Genomic DNA, 20899 nt, shown 5'->3' with positions numbered 1-20899 from the left:
CTCCATGTTAAGCTTTAAATCAGGGTTCATTCACAGTACAGTAGAAGAGGTTAATCAAAGAGTGACAAGTGGCACTCTTTTAGTTTTTATAATGTGACTATTATTGTTTTTCATGAAAGCAAATATAACCAAATTTAAGTTTCATGGAAGTCACTGAACAGGTCTAGAAGCCTATTTCAGCCAGCTGACTAACAATGCCCAGCAACAAGTGGTGAGGGGCAACACTGTGTTCTATATTCTCCATATAGCTGGAGAAAACTCCAGTCTCTGGCACTTTTTCTCAACTCAGTGAAAGGACTTCAAAAGTAGGAACCATATGATGGAAAGTTCTAGATCTGGACCTTTATAAAACCTTGGTTTACTTGCTACTGGTGAGTGGGTTCATGTGTTTGCAAAACTTTTTTATGCCCATTTTATTCATCGCTATAAACACATTCCTGAATTCATTGTTTCTTTTCCCACATAAAGATAAAGACCGAGGGCAGTGGTAATGTGAACCTGTCAAAATATGACCAAAGTATTCCAGACATTTTCTTAAGACCTCATGAAATCATGTCAACATGTGCAAAAGGGAAGCATTTCCCCCTCCATCAAATAATAAACAAACAAATACTCACATGCATGGGGGAGGCAGCATCTGGCTGAACACTCTGAAGCAGACAAGATACATTTATGCTTGGCATTTCTTAATCAAATGATAAAATCATTAACATGAAAGATAAAGATGCTAAAATGTGTGAGAAAAATTAAACGTAGTTTCTTGGAGGAAAAACATTCGGATCAAACATGACTAATGTATATTAACATGTCTTCCAAAATCCACAAGTAACCTACCTTCAGTAAAGAATACTGGCAACTAGCAATGACCAAGCAGAACTGGAAGACCCAGATGTCCCTGAAAAAGCCCTGAAGCAGGAGCAGAAACCCCAGGAAGGCCACCAGGCTAGCCAACATCACTGAAAACACGTTCTCTCCCACACGTCGATTCCTGCATGCAATGTCCAGAGAAATTATTATTTTTAACTCAGGTTGTAACTCCTTTATCTTATTGCTTTTACCATATGAAGGCTTTCTGAGATAGACAAATTGACATATACCAGATGTTCCTATTTCTGCATATCAGATCCTTTAGAAAAAGGCAACATTCTAGTAGAAAACAACAAACAAGGCAAAAACCATCGAGCTATAAACACAAAGGCTAAATTAGACCTTATAAGAAACATTGCTGTACTCAGAAACCTTATCAGTATTATTAGCTGGTGTTCATAATAGTTACACACCCCTTACTTCTCAGCTTTTAGGTATGGAGTAAAAGAAGGAAAACTTAAAATATAAAAGCAAAATATACAACCTAGTAAAAAGAAAAAAAAAGTTAGATTTCTCCTAATAAAAAACTACCAAAGAAACGTACATCTTTTTATCACTCCAATACTTTCTCTCACCTGTCCAACAGAGCTAGAAGAGCCAGTCGATCGTATCGAACCCTCAACCACTTCCCTGGTAGCACCCAAAACCGGTAGTACTGTTTCGGCTTGGCTTTCTCCTCAATCATCAGAGTGTTTTCATGGGATTCTTGGAGGGATTCGTGATCAAGATCAAACTGGAAAACAGTTGATGACAATGATGATGATGATTTTTATTTGTACAGGGACAATGAACAACAATAGATTGACCTAAAAACATGAATAATGGATGGTACCAGGTTATAGCAAAAGATACTAATTTCCATCTGTGGTCCCTTGACAGGTTGATGTTAATCAAAACTAAATGTTTTCCATGTAAATGTAAATGAAAGAAGAACCAGTGAACACATAAACTAATACAACACAATTATAACTTACATCACCCCTCAAATACGTCAATTAATAAAAGTCACAAATGGGTAATTCATTTAAAAAAAAAAAAAGGACTACCCAACAATTCACTACTACATTATTACATTCTATAGGCATTACATTACATTCATGGGTCAAGTTGACAGTTTCAATTATTTCATGATGACAAGGTTTCACGGGAGCCATGAAATAAATAGAGTAAAATAATGTATTTTTAAATATATTTATTTAAAAAATAAGTTAAGTTATTTATTTAATGTAATAATTTAAAAGGCATATTTAATTATTTAATGGGACATTTATTTTTTAATTGTGCATTTCATAATTTAATAGTATAATAAATTATTTAACAGTGCATTGAATACAGAAATGGTACATTTAATTATTTAATGGGACATTTATTTATTTCATGGAACATTCACGTTTATTTATTTCTTGATATATTTATTTTTCAAACTTTGTCCCTTTTGGCCCTCCATACTAGATAAGCCATTAAAGACTGCTAACCTCTGACATTTCCTGGGGCACCCTGCGAACCTGCATTCCCTGTAGAACCACATCTCTGGGCTGAAGGATGGACAGGACTGGCACTCCATCTTGAACCTCAGTGGAGGTGAAGCTTGATGATTGGGACTGCCTCTCTCTTTCTCTGCAACATTCACATTTTAACAACGTATTTTACATTTTTTAAGACAAAAATGAACTCTGTAGCATAAAAAATAAATAGTGCAGTTTGTAAAGTCTTTTACTTACTGAACTGGGTCCTCATAACCACCTCCAGAAGGTCCAAAAGTGTAGGATCTCTTCACTCCTGTGACACAACAACAAAGACAAAAGTAATTATTTTGTCAATCAGGAATACTTAATTTTCCATTGATTTTCATTCATTTCTGTCCTTTTATTGAGTCTGTATTTTGTCTATTTCTAAAAAGAATGCATGGTTTAGTCCTGTTCATCTTTGCAAATCTGAAATGTACATATTCATTTAATACTACCAACGTCTAACTAACAGCACACTGCATGAAATAGATTGAAAAACAACCCCACCTATTTATGTCAAAAGCAAATGTTGGTTGTCTTTCAACGTCAAGTGTATCAGGCTAAACATTGGTGGTATTAACCTTTATGCCTACATTGTTCAAGAATAGTACATAAACTTCACTTATATAGCGCTTTTCTACTTTTATTCACTTAAAAGGTTTTTACCAGGGATGTCCTTAAGTGATCCCGAGTATCGAACCAAGATCCAGACAAAGGCATTTTTAAATAACTGGTATTAAGAGTCCGGACACCCGTTGATGGTCTAGTGACTTTGTCAGCCACACCCCCAGCGGCTGCATGTGACAGTCCACTTTTAGAAATCGTGGTATACTGATTGCAAAACCATATTATAGAGCTCCATACTTTGTTGATATAAGGCATCTGGGCTTTCCTTTTCAGTAATCTTTACAGTGAAAGAGAGACTACACTCACCGGCCACTTTCTTAGGTACACCTTGCTAGTACCGGGTTGGACCCCTTTTGCCTCCAGAACTGCCTTAATCCTTTGTGGCATAGATGCAACAAGGTACTGGAAACATTCCTCAGAGAGTTTGGTCCATATTGACATGATAGCATCACACAGATGCTGCAGATTTGTCGGCTGCATCTATGATGTGAATCTCACGTTTCACCACATCCCTAAGGTGCTCTATTGGATTGAGATCTGGTGACTGTGGAGGCCATTTGAGTACAGTGAACTCATTGTCATGTTCAAGAAACCAGTCTGAGATGATTCGTGCTTTATGACATGGTGGGTTATCCTGCTGGAAGTAACCATCAGAAGATGTGTACACTGTGGTCATAAAGGGATGGACATGGTCAGCAACAATACTCAGGTAGGCTGTGGCGTTGACATGATGCTCAGTTGGTACTAAGGGGCCCAAAGTGTGCCAAGAAAATATCCCCCACACAATTACACCACCACCAACTGCCTGAACCGTTGATACAAGGCAGGATGGATCCATGCTTTCATGTTGTTGACGCCAAATTTTTACCCTACCATCTGAATGTCGCAACAGAAATCGTGACTCATCAAACCAGGCAACGTTTTTCCAATATTCTATTTTCCAATTTTGGTGAGCCTGTGCAAATTGTAGCCTCAGTTTCCTGTTCTTAGCTGACAAGAGTGGCACCCGGTGTGGTCTTCTGCTGCTGTAGCCCATCCGCCTCAACAACAATGCCACAATCAAAGTCACTTAAATCACCTTTCTTCCCCATTCTGATGCTTGGTTTGAACTGCAGATCGTCTTGACCATGTCTACATGCCTAAATGCATTGAGTTGCTGCCATGTGATTGTGCTGATTAGAAATTTGTGTTATCAAGCAGTTGGACAGGTGTGCCAAATAAAGTCGCCAGTGAGTGTACATTGACTGTTGCAGCTCCCTGCTTCGCTCTGTGCCAACATATCTCTAGACAGTGATAGATATAAGAGCTGTTTATACAGCAGCTGTGACACCACGTATATCCTATCGTGCATTGTCACACAAACTGTCCGACAAGAAAAAATCTCCAAATCAAACAGTTTTATATGTAACACACTGCTCCGAGCAACCAGTCACTCTGACAAGTGTATTCCCTTCTTGGTCACTAGTCTGGTTTAATGGTGTTATATACCAACGTTTTTCCTTTTGGTTTTTTCCAAAAGGTACAAGGCAAATTAGCTCTTCCTCTTTGTACGACGAGACCACAGCAGAAAGTGTGGGAAATGTAGGAATTTGTCTACAGAAATGTAGGAAATTCTTACGTTCAACTAGAAAACCTCAAACGTCCGCAGACAGTTCTTGCGGGGAACATTTTACTCTGTAGGTTTGGTCTGAACACAATTAAGTAGAAGCACATTGAAATATGTTATGCGCAAATTATCAACAAGTCAGTAGCAGTATGTCTGTAGCAGTATGTGTTGACTGCCAGATCTGTAAAAAAACTAATGACCAAGCTATTCCTGTTTAGATGACATGTTGTCAGAACATTATAGTAGATTTCCTCACAGAGCCAACCTGAGTTGTAGTAGGATATGGAGGCTATCCTGCGGAAGCTAATGATGGGGACAAAATATCTGTTGCAGTCAAGAAAAAATTGATATACTTCATATAGTGTGTTATTTTACTGAACTTTAAAGCTGCCCCGTTTTCAAGCATTTGAAGCTATCAACTGTATCAAACTTTAAAAAAGTACTGGACTAGAACTCTATCTAGGCAACAAACTAATCTTAAATGAGTTTGATCGATACTGTGGGACAAAAATATTTCTGATCAGGACATCCAAAGATTTTACACTGGTGGGGGAGCTGAAATCAAAATACAACTACTCTTCCTCAGTGAGCCATAAAGCCACCCCTGAGTTATTCCTTTAAAGTCACTGACTCACCACTTTCATCATAGAAATAGTGCACCGCTCCTTCCGATGTGTCGTCAAAGGTGGAGGCCTCGTGAATGCCGCTGCGGGGGAGGAGTAGTGAAGATGCAAACTGTAAGGCCGACGGAAATGTGCGGGTGCGTGAATGAGAGGAGGTCCGAACCCTCTGAAGATCTTGGAGGCTAAAAGAGAGCAACAAAAGATGTTTCATGTGCAATTCTCCCATTAAACTGATGTTTTCATAAATTAGACTTTTTTCAATACCAATTTTGATACCATCTTACCATAGCCAGATTCCATTACTGACTTATTAAAGCTCAGAGTATAGAAAACGTTGATGCAATCTTTTACTTACGTCTACCCAGCTGACTAACCTGGGAGGGGATCCCATCGTTGAAGGTGGTGGTGTAGGGTTGCTCCCAGCATTGTGCCTCCGGCGTATTGCCTGGGTCCTCTTCACACTCGTAACGGAGTCGTGTTTGCTCCCGTCCTCTGGACCCAAAGCTGGAGAAGGGTTGTCAGTTATATCAATGCAATGCTTTCAATTACAGCAATATTGTCTATATAAATCCAGGCAAAGGGTGTATCAAAACTGATTAGATCTAATAGTCTGTAAACAAATTACCTAATTAGCTTACATTACATTCTCAGCTTAGAGTAGAACACACTAGGCTCCCTGCTTTTATATCCAAGGTAAGGTAAGGTAAGGTAAGTTTATTTATATAGCGCTTTTCAGTAACGAGACACTCAAAGCGCTGTACATACAATTACAATACAATCACAAAGCAAATAAACACAGATACAGACACAGAAAAACAAATCAAATGATACTACAATCCTTCTAAGAAATCTAAAAATCTCTGGCCAACATTACAATGATACAGATAACATTAATAATCCTTTGGGTTTTACTGGGAAAAGCTGGTTCTATACCAATCTTTCTAAAGAGGTAATTATATCATTAAGTTCTCTATGTAAGGGAAAGCATCTTGTACCTAGATAATGATCGTTGGGTTCGCTGGTATAATGCAGTTGTAGTCCAATAATAACAGTCATTTGCATCCATTGAAATTTAACTAAGCAATCACTGAGTTCTAACTAAGGAAGCTGAGTCACTGGTGTAAAAACAGCTTTTGTTCACATTTTTAAGAAACTAGTATTATTTTCCTTTCACTGGTAAATCTAAAAATCTATGAAAAGCAGAAGAAATGAATAAATTAAATCCACATTTAGGTAAAAATAAGGAGCATGGGAAAGCAACACACATAAGCAAAGATTTTGTAGGGGCATGGTGGACTCGTGAGGGTGTCAATATTTAAGTATGATCATGTGTGCAAAGAATTAGATTGTCAACACTGACGAAGGTGCCATTGTCCTTGAAAAAGAGATGGAAGTTTTATCAAACGGCCATACAGTTCAGTTCACAGATGAGGGGGGTGGCTGGGGCAGAGCGTCGTATTTACAGAACATCCAGGAGAAATGTTTTGATAAGAAGCCTGTGAAGGCCATTTCGGGGCGCCTGAATTAGACAAACAATAAATGTTTTGGTTCAGGCTGGCTGTGATGTTCCGCCTGCCTTCAAAGTCTTACCTGGCGTTCTCAATTTCAAATCCAAATAGACAAATTGCTGGTACTTTCAGTAGATCCTGATCAAACAACTTTCTCCAAGATTAAATTATATGACCTTTGAGTCTGGGAAATGCAGCCATCCTGCGATTCTGGATCACGTTCAGCTTGCGATTCTGCTCTCTCAACATATCAGTCTGAGTGCTGAGAGCTCTAAAGATCCCTTCAAACATCCCAAGCAGCTTTGGAGTGCTTTGAACAGCTGCCGATGTTTTACAAATCTTTCAATAAGCCAGGTAACCGCCAACTCCAAAAAGCAGAAATCCTGTTATCAGAAATCCAATTATGTACAAATCTTCCACGTCCTCGATTGACAATGTTGTCAGGCACAAAATCTTCCACTGCTGCCAGGAATCCATTGCGTATCTTCAGAAGAACGTCCCGTCTAGACAAGAGGGTTCCTCTTTACCCTGTCTTCCCGTCGAGAAAATTTGATCGATTGCATTGAGAGACCAGCTGACCAAACCATATTGAACAAATTAAGAGGATATGTGAATAGAAGCTCTAAGAAAAACACAGACAAAAAGCTGAAGCAGGGCAAAAAATGGGGGAGGATCAAGGAAAGAGTGGAAAAGCGTCTGACCCCACAGAGAGCAGAAGAGGAAAAAAATAAAATCCAACAATTTATATATAATGTATATGTCATAAAGCATTAGCTTTATCTCAGAAGTGGGAGCATAAACTTTTTTGATCGTATTGTTTTACAAATCGACAGCAAATTTGCATCAATTATAAATCTTACATTTGAAACATGAGCTAAAAATACTTTGGCGATTCTCTCTTGAACATTTAACATCCTAGCTAGAAAAGTTTACTTGATGATTTCCTTTCCTTTTTAGTTTCAAAATTCCGTTTCTCAACAAATTCCCTGAATACTAAAACAAACCATAGTAAAAGTTAAACATACTGTTAATTTATCTAACCAATACAAGGCCAAGAAATTGCTAGGTCATTATGTGTTTTTTTTTAGCCTTGTAATGACAATGTACATTAAAGTCTGGTAAATACCTGTAATCTAACAAAATCTGACTGCGGGTTAGGTGGAGGAGTCAAGATGGCTTAAAACCCATGCAGAAACTGGTCGCTCTTAAGGAGGTGTGAACTGAAGAAAAATATGCTGTAACATGGTCTCAATGTGGTTTTCATAATCTTGTATCAGGCATTTTAATACTTCAGGGACCTAGGGATTCTTTCCGGTCAATCATAAAGACAGAGCTACGTGATATAAGAAAATATTTAATTGCAATATTATTGCTCAGAATTGTCATAATGAGAGATAGACTTATAGTGTCCTGGAGACTTTTCTTTTTTAACCGTTACAGAACATCCCCAGTGCACTGTGTGAGCTATAACAACTCAGCCACTAAAGATGCACATCCAGTGTAGGGACTTAGGGTTGCACCCATCCAATGTTTTATAATTTTACTATATTATCAATACATGAACAGCTGACACACTGTTTTTGTGATCGTTTGGAGCCAAAAACACATACAGGAGACTGTGTCCAATTGCATAAAATGGTTGTATCATTGCCTTTGATGTTAATGTCGACAATATTGAAACAGGTGTAATTTACCGTAATCAGATTTGAAATAAAACTTTTTAGATACGTCTTACACAAGGATTTCTGTGGGAAAACCAGATTTTTAATTTTAAAATTAAATTAATACATTCTTAATCACAAACCCCCAATCAATGAGCATGTCCCTTCTGATAACATCCACAATATATTCATAGAAAAATTTCTAGTTTGTGCTTCAGTCTTTGAAAGAGAGCTAAAATTTCCACTTTGTGTCATTTGATTGTTCATTAAGACCTTCCTCTGGAAAGAAATAAACAGTTTTTTCTCTCCTTAAAGTATGGCACAACTTTACTTCCCTTAAATCAGCACCATCTTGGACATTTCTTCAACTTTAAGGGCTCATCTAAAATGTTTCTTGATTATTTTCATTACCTATACTGGAAATTATGAGGCGCAAATAAAACTGAATGGGTCCCTCAGAAAACTTTTAATTTTTCTTTTTAATTATATGAAATGGATGATTTGGTGCATTTATTCATGCATGTTTCCTGCCTCCGAATCAATGACGATCAAAGAGCAGTTAGGAATGGTCTCTGACCAGCAAAGCTTGTTGCTCGACATTGCTCATCAGGAATGCAACACCTGCGTGCTGCCAAAGTGAGCTGGACCCTTGTTTTTCTTTCATGAGAAAGATAAACATGAAATCTTTGACTCTAAGCTGTTGCTGATTAGAAAAACACATTGGTTGCTGTTTAAGTTCTTGTGTTACAAGTAACGTATGCCTTGTTGGTAACTTGGTAAAGCTTAGAGGCTGAGTCACAATTATAGATTGTTGCACTGCTCTGGGGATGTGATGTTAATGTGTTGATTTACAGCTTTCATTAGAAAAGATGCTGACCTGTATACATTTCCTCATTCAGTCATTCACTCCCAGCAAGTGACTTATATTTTCTTAATACAAAGTAAAATACTTTTTACAGTAAATTCTAGTTCCAAAATAATTTCATAGGGTGCAAACGTATTCATACCCATTGAACCCTTTAACATTTTCAAATGTCAAATTACAACCATAAACTACAATTTACTTGAATGTGTAGAAAAATAATACATGGATCTTCAATTAATTTGAAAATAAAGACTTGAAAAGCGTGACCTGCAGATGTATTCAGCCCTTTTTAATCCGATACCCCTAAAAAATTCCAATTGCCTTCAGAGGTTACCAGCTGAGTAAACAGAGTCGAGCGTTGCACATTTTATTCACAGTATAAATACAACTGTTCTGTGAAGAGGTTTGTTTGAGAGTAGCAGAGTAGGGAAAAGTGCTTCTCTGATGAATGTTACGGTCATTCTGGAGTAGCTGAAGATATCTACAGTTCAGATGGGAGAATCTGTCAACAGGACGCCTAATAGTCATGTACACCATCTATCTGTCCTTAATAAAAAAAACAAGATGAGGGGAACACCATTGTTGTAGAAGAGGGAGTTCTGGTCAAATGACACAAAAATTTTACTTTTAGGCCTAAATGCAAAATGCTGAGTGGTAAAAAACTAGCAGGGACCAGGAAGCTTGTCAGAGCTGAAGGGTAAATTTATGGAGTTAAATACCGGTCATAATGGAACAAAACCTGTTGGAAAAGGTAAAAGACTACAAATCCTAATTTTCTGTTAGTTCAAATTAGTTAAGCTTAGTACATGTCTACGTCACAGGTCCCACGTTCGGATATAAAACCATCTCACCCAAACATGCCCCTATGGCGAGTCAAGAGTTAGAAATGCGAGCATTAATCGATAGTTTTTCAGATTAGCATTTTATTACCCATTAGTTAGCATAGCGTTTTATTTAGGCAATTGGATTATTTAGTGAAATCAAATTGACCAATTTACCATTCAGAAACTTTACCTATTCTGTCCTCCATTGCCTTGGCAGCACCGGTTTTGGGCGTCGCTGACTCAGTGCCTTGAGCCAGCGGCTTGAACTGATAAGGCTCATGCCCGCTGGGCTTCACATAGCCTCCTTAAACGTCCGGTGGCGAGGGGGGTGAAAAATTCTCCATTAAGCCAGGTGTCACTTTCCCTCGTCCCGACCACAAACCCACTTAACCCTCTGTGCTCATCCACACACTTGGTTGTGCCCCTCAGTTTCACTTGGCATTGCCCTCTAGATGTGCAAACCTGGTGGGGACCTTAAATATCAATGTATATTAATATACATTGATATTATACATATAAATGTATAATATATTAATGTAAAAAAATCCTTCTACTTCATAAGTATGCACCCATTTGTGTTGGTCTCGCACATAAAATCTCAATAAACAGGAAGGTTTTTGGTTGCAACGTGACAAAATAAGAGAAGCTTTGAGGGGTATGTACAGTATGAGAAAGAACTAAATGCTAAAAATATGACCTACCTTACCTATGGGTTTAACTTCTTTCTAGACTTATTGAAAGTATTAAAAATAGATACTATTATTGTTAGAAATTGCTATCGCAGCTCAGTTTGCTGGGATAAGTCAGGCCTCTCTTTCACACCTTCAGCTCATTCAGAATGCTGCTGCTTGTCTTTTAATCGGTACAAACAAAAACAAACATCTCTCTCCACTGGCTGCCTGTGTGTCAGATAAAGGATTTTAAAATCTTTCTCTTGGCTTTTAAATGCCTTGATGGTCTTGCTCCTCCGTACCTCGCTGACCTGCCTCAGCTGACCAGCTTCTGTCAGTTGTACCAAAAACTAGGCTGAAGCTGAAAGGTTTCTCTTAAAATCATATTTATTTTAAGTATCTTTTGACACATTGTGAGTTGGTTTGTTGTTGTTTCATATTTTATTTTACTACCGTATATTATATTTTACACAATATATTACATTCTATTATTACTTTGTGCGTTGGTTTGACCTGTTTTAGTGCTGTACAGCACTTTTGTTAAACACATTGTTTTAAATGTGCTTTGTAAATAAAATGGATTTGGATGACGATATTTAATGATAGATGATAGCTGCACAATATCAGAAAAATACTTCAACTGTGTTACTGTAACCTTAAAGTTGTGATGACAAAATCTAATGACTTACTCAATTTCTAAGACACCTTTTCAGTCTTTACTATTATACAATGTCAGCATCACTATTAGCTTTAGCATCCCAGCTACTAAAGATGAACACCACTGTTTCTTTTCCATCGACACATGTCCAAACTACTCTCAGTAAGCTTTAGCATCTAGGTCACTCAGATCTACATCAGTTGTAACCAAATTAACCAGAAAGCAGAATCCTAATATACAGCACTTGAAATAGTATAGCCTACTTAATATTGCATCCAAGTAGTCGCTTGAAATTGGGATTTGATATATTGTGCAGCTCTATCATCAAGAATAAAGTGCTTCTACATATCCTCAATAAATATAAGTGAAAGGTTTAGCCTTTAAACTTGGCATAAAATCAGGGTTTTGTTGCTTAACTAGATATTAAAAAACATTTCGAAAACTGAGGTGCTTCTCAGAAACAGGGTACATCTGCAACGCATGCTTTAAACCAATGATGTTAAGGTCAACTAACCTCCACCCACAGCTCCCTCTTCAACCAGCTCTCCTGCTCTCCAACCCATCTGGTTGCCAGTCCAAGACCCTCCAAGAGAATCCAGCCGATGATGATGGCTCCCAGGGAAGCCATCAGTGTGTATAGTCCGGGCTTCCAGATCAGACTTAGACATCGTAAGAGTGCGAGGAGCTGGGGTGGACGTGGAGGGCATCGTAAGAAGTGTAGTGGGCGTTGTCACTGCGTTGCTCTGGCCTCCACCAGCCCCATCCATACTTAGTACTCTCGCATGAGTCTTAGCACTCGCTGTGCTAGAGGAGCGCTGAGCAGCACGAGGGTGAGAGGGGGCAGAGGTTTCAGGTAAATCCCCCTCCCTCGGAGTGGGAAGTTGAGCAGCAGTGGAGAGAAGAGATGTTATGTCAGTGTTGGCAAGGTCTGAGGAGTAGCACGAGGTAGAGGAACTCGAGTCGTCGTCATTGTCATTATCTTCGTCTGAGCTGTATCTGTGCTGGGAACCCAGGCTGGAACCGGCGCTCACGTCGCTGCCGTCGTCCTCGTCACTGGAATCCTCAAATAAACTTTCGCTGTAAGCTTTAGCCCCCAGCCGGCTGCGCACCGGGATGTAATCTCTGTGTTGTCTATGATTGTGGTGACGCCTGTAAGAGCTACAGTCAAAACTACTGCTGCCCGCTCCGGCTCGCCGTCTCGGGGCTTTCCTCCGGCCTGGCCTGTGGCCCATGCTTCCGCCGCTGGCCCGCAGCAGCTTCAAGTCTTTAGGGCGCACAACCTGCTGGGCTTGGAGCGCAGGCGGGTCAGACAGTAAAAGCGGGGTGGAGGATATGGGCAGAGCAGGCTCAGAACACACTAGACCCAAGGCCAGCCCTGAAGGCACTGAATTGGCCTGCCGTGGTGGGGGGAGCGGAGGACCACAAGTTTTTCTGTCCAAGTCACAAACCTCTGAGTGGCCACTACTTGAAGGGGAAGAGTTCTGGAGAGGAGGGGACTGTGCAATAGAGTGTGAAGGGGGTAAATCCTCTTCAACAAGTGTCCGGTCTAGCCCCTGGCTGATGGATAACTCTTTGGAAGGGGAGCGAAGTAGCACGCTGTCTGACAGATTGTCAGTGTCACTGCTATCCTGTCCAGTTGTATCCTCTGTGTTGTCCAGAACATTAGAACCTAACCCTGGTGCTAAAGCAGGTGTCTGTCCATCTGCCGGCCGCGACTGGCTCAATGAAGGACTTTCTAACTGAGTGGAGTCCGTTTTCTCAGAGCGGTAACTACTTACAGTGCTTAGTGTCTCACGGTCCGTGGTAGCTCCACCTGCACTGAAGCAGCTGTCCGTGGACCCAGCACCCAAAGCCACGCCACTGCGGCTGCCCGGGTGCTCAGTTCCCGGAGCAAAAGCTCCAGGGTCCAGTCCCAGACCCATGAGGTTTTCGCTCAGCTCCTCACTTAAGCTGCTCTTTATAAGAGGGCTAAGGGTTGTATCTCCTAAGCTCTCAGATTCAGCAGAAGGTCCAAGTGTAGAATAAATTTCCAACCCATTGTCCTCTGGGGTCTGATGAGAAGACTGTTTTGTCAAGTCATCCAGCTGCTCCTTCTCGCCTCCATCTTCTTGACTTAAAGGTGAAGGGGGGATAGACAGGCACCCTCCAGGATCTTCAGGTCCAGCTGACACTCCAGGAACTCCAACGAAACCTGGGAAATCCCCTCCCAAAGAGGTGGAAATGCAGGAGCGGACCAAACTGGGGACCCCTGAAACACCAAAAGACACACCAGATCAGACTAAAATGCACACAGACTACATGGGATTCTACAAACTTTTCAAGTAAAAGTTCCTTTTCCAAAGTCAACTACAGAGTCCTCTATCCTTTATGCCCAGTTTTAAATGAAAAATACAAGAGTTCTCCATAGATTGATTGCTGAAATATCTAGGGTGTTCAGAATTTCAATATAGAACATAGAAAAGCCAGAGAGACAGGAAGTATGAAAGCAAGGATATAAGTAAGGAATGAAGGCCACGCCCAAAGACAAAAGGAAGGATACAAGGACAAAGAAAGAAACGCAAGAAGGGAGCAGAGAGAAGTAACATAACGAACAATAGAAGGATGGAAAACGGTATAAGGATGTGAGAAATGGCATAAGGAAAGAAGGAAAAAGGAAGGACAAAAAAAGAAAGGACGGAGAGAAGGATGGAAGGAAGGACACATGTAAGGGACTATAGAAAGGAGGGAGGAAGGACAAGGAAGGGTACAACAATGGAAGGACAGAAAGACTGATGGAATGGATGAAGAAGGTACAGACAGAAGCGAGGATACAGCATTGAGGCAATGGGATATTAAATAAAGTCGGGAACTGAAACTGATCCACACCTGGAAAACACCACAATCAAAGTCTATGCTTTTCCAGTGTTTTCCAGACTGTGTAGGAACCCTGGGATACAAGCTGGGCTTAACAGGACAAAGCAGAGTTTTGAAATGTACTTTTTCTTGAAAGGATTTGTATGAATGTGCAAATATGCTTTGAGGCAGTTATTTTTATACAGCCAAGGATTAGACATAGCTCAGCACACAATAAACCTTACTGCTGATCACAGAAAAATAGCAGACTTACATTGTGTGTCCTGGGAGCTCTGACGTAGAATCGCACGATGGGCCGAAGTCACAATTACATTATTGCTTCCTTGCCCCTGTGTTAATTCTTTGATATCTGAAAAACAACAAAATATGTCACCACAAATCTGGGTCAAGATATTGATGAACAATTTGTGGAAACTGGCATTACATTTCACAAATAAGAACACAGTTTAAATGCTTACCCTTACTGCCTCCTACATCCTCCAGGTGTGGCAAAAACTCCTGACAAATCAAGTGAAAATGCATAGCATATTATAATTGTTGATTCACGTGAATAGTTATTAACCCTGCAATGAAAACTGAAAAGCTTTTGAAAACTAAAGCTGAAAGAGTTGTCAACAAAACGTTTTCTGACTAGAATTGCATGGCAAATGAGTCAGGGTAAAGCCAACATGCAACTAGCGAACCAGCAATCCTCACCGACACTTGGTTCAATCCAAACAGAGAATGCTGGGAGCTGCAGCGAACCGGGGGAGTTGAGTTAACCTTCCGGAACACGGTCATCTCAACGCCAACATGACTATCCGTGGAAAAAAAATATATATATCATAAGAAGAAATACTAATACATTATTTTGGAAGATGAAGCCATTCTCCAAAATCCCCTTAATCTCCAGACCTATGCTGAGTTCCATCATGAGCTCCTGACCCTTCATCACCGTCTTCTGTCCTTGGGGCATCAGCTGTGAGAGAGGCCTGCTTCTTCTCGACAATCTCACCGAGGTCGAACATGGTGTGAAGTCGGTAGTTAACCACCTTAATGGCGGTAAAAAAGACCGCTACTACAGCAGAGTACACACCTGCCACCACCAAGCTAGGAGGAAGAGCCTGAAAGCGAATGGAAAATAAACCGTACGGAATTAGAAAAACCAAGAATTCTTTATCAAGGGCTTTCCAATTGTCTACATGGACAGAAGCAAACATCAGCCAAGCTTGAAAGGGCTGATTTTGAAGCAGCTTTTCTTTCTTGGTCAACATCCTTTACTTAGTGATTCTTGGAATTGTTGTTGAACATCCTAAGCAATTTAATTTTACCTGACGGTGATAGTTTGGGTCAGATGGTTGAAACTTGGACATAGTTCTATGTTCCAAACACAAATCAAAACTGGCTTTGAATAGCTAAAGCTGGCAAAGATTAAGGTTCTAGAACAGGGCCAGACCTCCACCCTATTGATTTAATATGATTTATGAACTATGATTAAAAGTGGAGTCCATGCCAGGAAACCAACCAATTTAACTTGGCCCTACAATTATCATTCAAATATACAGACAGAATTATGCCAGAACTTTGTTGATGTGGGTTTTCTGCATCTTGCTTAGGGACATTTGTCCATAAAATACTGGTGGTGTAAATATGTATTTGGCATTGAGAAAATGTTTGACATTGTGTAGAGCGGAGAAAATCTACAACAATTTCTAACTTTTACACCCAATTATTTTTTTAATCCTTGAAGCTGTATGTTACACAACTAGTCCCCCAAGAGCAAAAAGGACTCAAATGCATTAAATGTCCGAAATCACCACGGCAACCATGCAATCTTGAGTGTACGTAAACGTCTTTGAATAAAGAACTGCTCAGTCAACTGGACAATATTTGGAAAAGAACGACTGCATAAAAGGTAGCTGTCATGGGTACTCTTACCATGTAGAGAAGAAAGGGGAAGGCCAAGAGGAAAATCCATAGGTAAAGGTGGAAGCAGTTGGAGAATGTGCTCTGATGGGGGTCCACATACCATCCTCCTGTGAGCGAAGCCCACACACCCTGCCTCAATATCTGAAGAGCTTGGGAGCCCATCTTCACCGTTTAGGATTAGATAAAAGCTGGAATGCTTCCTCCGAAGCTGGAGCTCAAAAAACCGTGCAGTCAATTGAGCCACTGTACCTTCGGTCTACGATGGCACTTCCATTGTGGACAGCATGGTGACCAAGACTGGTTTGTCAAGGACAACAGTTCTGTGTCGTGGATATTTATAGATCTCAGTGGAGGTTGAGAGTCCTTGCATATTCCTATACCCTTTTTGTACCAACGCTGCTATTCTCTACCCTAACCCCAGCTGGGTGATCAGGAGTGTGACTTTTTGGCACTTTGGCATTCCACTGAACGTGTGAAATAGCATTCATCTGCAAGACAAATCAAAGTTAGTCACTTGACAGTTGATCTGTTTCCATGATTGAAATTGTTTAACCTTGCATTTATTCTGATCGTTGCAGCACTCTGTTTTTCATAGGTTCTGACTATGAATGTGTCTCTAGTTTGTTTTGCCACAGATGTAACAACAAAATATTTGTCATTCAAACCGTAAACAAACAAGCTAGGGAATCACTTCAAGGAGCCAGTAACACAGTGACCAAAGTCACGACCATAATATTCCCGAGTCGTCTTCTCGGGAATATGGTCTAAGCATACCGGGGGGGAACATAACATGCCCAAATCACATTTTTCAGATTTCGAAAGCATGACTGAGCTTGAAACTTCAAACTTTTAGGGCTAGGCCAGTGCTATGCCAGCTAGATTAAGTTTTATATTGGCATTAACAGGCTAACAGACAGCTTAGCTTAGCATCATGGAATCTCAGAGATTTTCTAAATGATATACGTGGATGTGCTGAGTTATCAGCCGGTATTATTCTCTGTAAACGCTAACGATACAAACAACATATCTCAAAGCCTCCAAAATCGGTGACAAACGTTTAACATCCGAAGTCTTAACGTTAGGTGTCGGCTAATGCTAGGCCGTATACCGTACGAAAGGTAAATGTAACGCTTTCCTAAAACGAGACAGCTCTACGATATCCTCTGGTGGATGCTTTTAGCCATATAAACTCAAGTTAACAGAATAGTCTTAAGCAACTCATCTCAATGAACACCTTTTCGATTCTGGACCCCAGCATAGCTTACCGTTAGCATTAGCTGTTGAGCTTGCTTCATATCCTCCTTCCGCATCCAGTCCTTGTAAAATCTCAGAGCTTTCCTCCTCGGGAGCAGCTAGCAAAGGAAGGCTGTCCAACTGTAGATCACCTGGAGCTTCGCTGTTCTGCTGGAGCTGGCTAACTTGTCATGGTTATCCTCATAGTCCGTCATCCTTTTTGTCGTTAAACGGTTACAGGCATAAAACATGAGCAGCGAACCCCTCTTGCAACGAACGACAGCTGTTTTCTAGCATAAACGGAATGTATGTGGAACTGTTTCAAAGGTCTGGCTCACTGAGCTGCTGTTAGCTCCAGCTAACAGCTACTTGACGTACGCACGCGCGGTCACACGTTGGGACCAAGCGAAAGAGACGGAGACGTTCTCATAGCACTGATTGGTTAAAGTGAATGTCGACGTCACGAGGCGAAGTCCGTCTTTTATTTTGGTCAGGTACTCTACTGTGGACCAAAATAAGCATATCTGAAGTGTTTTCATGTGACTGAGGTGGGGCCTCATTTAACCTTGAACCAGTTCTGATGTTTTCTTTAAGTTTTAGTAATTGTTATTTTTCTTAATAAATACCCACTAAATTTAGTAGTGGTTTTCAAGTGCTTCTTGCCCAGAATAATACAACTTTTTGCTGTTCTGCTCTTTATAGGACAACAGTAGATTATTACAGGCTGGTTAATTAGTTGGGCTATCTGCTCTGGCAAAAGCAGCAGTTGGCCACATAAAGAATTGCTGTTCATAGCTCTGCAACTATAGTTTTAAAGCACAATTACATTGAATAAAACTTTGAGTATCACACCTTTAGTTTCCATGACATGACTGTGCGCGTTTATCCCAACCGGAAATATTTCCAAAGAACTGAATTTCTTTTTCTTGTAGGTGAGAGAAAAACGCAGCAACATTCTTTTAGACTGCTGGAAAGCTATGACCTGAGATAACAGTGGGAGAGGGCCCCCAGTGTAACAATATGCTCCATTCAGTCAGAGAAAACGGACCACTATGGTACTTTCTTTGGCATCTTCTTAAAAAGACTTTGTTTGATAGACAATTTAAAAGTTTTTCAAACTGTGACCTTTAAAAATGTCAGTATATTTTGATTCTGGTAAATGGTGCATGCCTACATGTTTTTGATATGACCCCAATAGAACAAACACCCATGGCCAGTTTTGTTTTTAATTTATTTTTCTGTTTTGTTGTAAATCATTATTTAATCAAAATAAAATAGTAATTTAATGGCAATCCTCCATGTGCACTTCATATCACACAAAACTGATAAGTTCTTTTTAATAAGTCTATTTGTGTTTTTTATATTTATGATTTATTTATCCCAAGGTTTGTCTGTATGGCTTCAACAAAACATTTGAGCCATATGTGAGAACAAAGGATGGAATTCCTGACAACAATTAAACACATACAAGTGATTTGTGGTCCAGTTGCATCAAAATCTGTCAAAAGTCATTTGTCTTCTATAATTTGATCTTAGCTGATCAGCTCAATTCTTGTGCGTCTTTTGATATCGTCAACCTAAATAGACTCGGACTCAGCAGTGTTTGGTTTCACATGCTGTTTTGAAAAGCTTTTTATTTTATGAAAGTCTGAAGTGGAAATCCATACCTCATTACCCAGGAGTGTTGTTATTCTCAGTGCACATTTTATTAGTAAAACAAAATATGCCTAAGTGGTATCTAAGATAACATAATTCAAAATACACTACAAAATTTCACATAACAAGAACATAGTTCAAAACAACTGTGTCCTAACTTCAAGCTTTCTAACCCCTAAAAAATGTTGGCAGATACCTGCAACCTTGCCTGTTGTATGTTGCTCAAAAAGTGAACTGGATAATTTTGATAAATAAATGAAGAACACAAATGAATGTGCACACACAAAACATGTGTTGATGAAGTGTCAATACTTTGAGAAGCACTTTTCGCTGCATCTCACACCGTCTCTATTAGTTAGATTGAATTGGTTTCTAATCTTACTTGCAAAATACCTCAGGCCTAAATTGGATCGAGAGTGTCAGTGCACATCAATTTTTCCAGTTTTGTCACAAATTCCTTGTTGGATTTAGGTCTTTCTGTAAACATATTCCACAAGGTTTAGATGAGAAAACCAGTGCTTGTGTAAGAGAACTGACATTTCTCTTGGAAGTCCTTTGCAGTCTCTAAAGGGTTTTCTTGCACTAACATCCTGACGTTAGCTCTGTCCATCTTAGCATAAAGTCCTGCCTGCTTCACTCTTAAATCTAAAGACATCTCAACAGCATGATGCTGTCACCAACATGTTTTATCTGGTGGATGATGTGCTCAGTGGGATGTGATGTGTTAGTTGTCTGCCTCATATAGTGGTTTGCATAGATGCAAACTACAACAGTTGAAATTTCGTCTCATCTGACATGAGCACCTTCTTCTTCCACATATAGATGAATCCACATGCATGGCCTGCAGCTTTCAGATCTGTATTTGTAAAAAGGTTTGAAAACCATGAAGGATTTTCCTTCCAATTCACAAATGCTACTTTGTATTGTTCTATCACATAATATCCCTATAAAAATACATTTAAGTTTATGTGTCTATTTTTTGCAATGCATTTCTTAATATGTATATTTGGGCATACACATGTGACTCGCACCAACTGTACATAGTATAATTTTTAAAAGATTTCTAGGAAAACAAAAGGAAAAATAATGAGAAATTACTTTAAAAATGAAAAAAAAACTGCCTTGCAGGACCAGTGCTTGGTAAGACAGGTGTAATCTGCTTCTGCTGTTAGAGCCGTTTTGTCAAATTAACCTCATGACATTTGTGCAATTCTCAGGAGTGGCTTATTGTGTCCTTGAGCAACCCGTTTGATACCCTCTGTCAGCACGGATCAGTCCTCACCTGCACCAGACCTGTAGTGACACCACACGGTTGCAGCCCTCAGGACTATTCCTTTCCATCTCAGCACATAGGGACCGAAAAGACAAGTGACCCCCGCTGGCTTGGAAAACAGCCATTCTAAATTCTTGTCTTTAGCGATAAACCTTTGGAAAATTGATGGCTGCTTTAATGCAGGCAGCTGTTGCCTCAGTCCTAGAAAGAAATGTGTCCACAGTGGACAGTTCCTCCTTATCTCAGCAGGGGGGGGTCGAACAACACAAGTATACGGGTGCTGCAAGCATACAACAGAATGCAGCTCTATTTTTATACATTGAGAGGCCGTGTTATTTTCATTAAAATAATTATGCATGAGAACATATTTTACCTTTGTCCTTAGCTGGCCTCATTTATGGTTCATTTAATATACTTGTACTCGTCATCTTCCACTTTATCTGGGACCGGGTCGCGGAGGCAGCAGACTCAGCAGAGACGCCCAGACGTCCCTCTCCCCAGACACCTCCTCCAGTTCTTCCGGGGGGAGTCCAAGGTGTTCCCAGGCCAGCCGAGAGA

At 40.0% G+C, this 20899-nt stretch overlaps 1 protein-coding gene across 1 annotated transcript in view; it reads right to left on the bottom strand.

The window, feature by feature from the left end:
- LOC124876247 (pecanex-like protein 1) overlaps window positions 1-17788 on the bottom strand; it is a 37871-nt gene extending 20083 nt beyond the window's left edge. Inside the window, exons 1-14 of the mRNA XM_047378862.1 lie at window positions 17445-17788; window positions 16189-16667; window positions 15166-15374; window positions 14968-15067; window positions 14730-14769; window positions 14525-14620; window positions 11933-13666; window positions 5606-5735; window positions 5244-5413; window positions 2589-2646; window positions 2343-2484; window positions 1443-1600; window positions 835-988; window positions 618-650 (exon numbers count right to left, since the gene is read on the bottom strand). Of these exons, the coding sequence (XP_047234818.1) occupies window positions 618-650; window positions 835-988; window positions 1443-1600; window positions 2343-2484; window positions 2589-2646; window positions 5244-5413; window positions 5606-5735; window positions 11933-13666; window positions 14525-14620; window positions 14730-14769; window positions 14968-15067; window positions 15166-15374; window positions 16189-16341 (3177 nt within the window). The 5' untranslated portion in view covers window positions 16342-16667; window positions 17445-17788. The remainder of the gene's footprint in view (window positions 1-617; window positions 651-834; window positions 989-1442; window positions 1601-2342; window positions 2485-2588; window positions 2647-5243; window positions 5414-5605; window positions 5736-11932; window positions 13667-14524; window positions 14621-14729; window positions 14770-14967; window positions 15068-15165; window positions 15375-16188; window positions 16668-17444) is intronic.
- Between the last annotated feature and the right edge of the window lie 3111 nt (window positions 17789-20899).

This window comes from Girardinichthys multiradiatus, chromosome 11, assembly GCF_021462225.1.
Source record: "Girardinichthys multiradiatus isolate DD_20200921_A chromosome 11, DD_fGirMul_XY1, whole genome shotgun sequence".
NCBI lineage: Eukaryota > Metazoa > Chordata > Actinopteri > Cyprinodontiformes > Goodeidae > Girardinichthys > Girardinichthys multiradiatus.
This window is presented reverse-complemented; position numbering and strand designations above follow the sequence as displayed.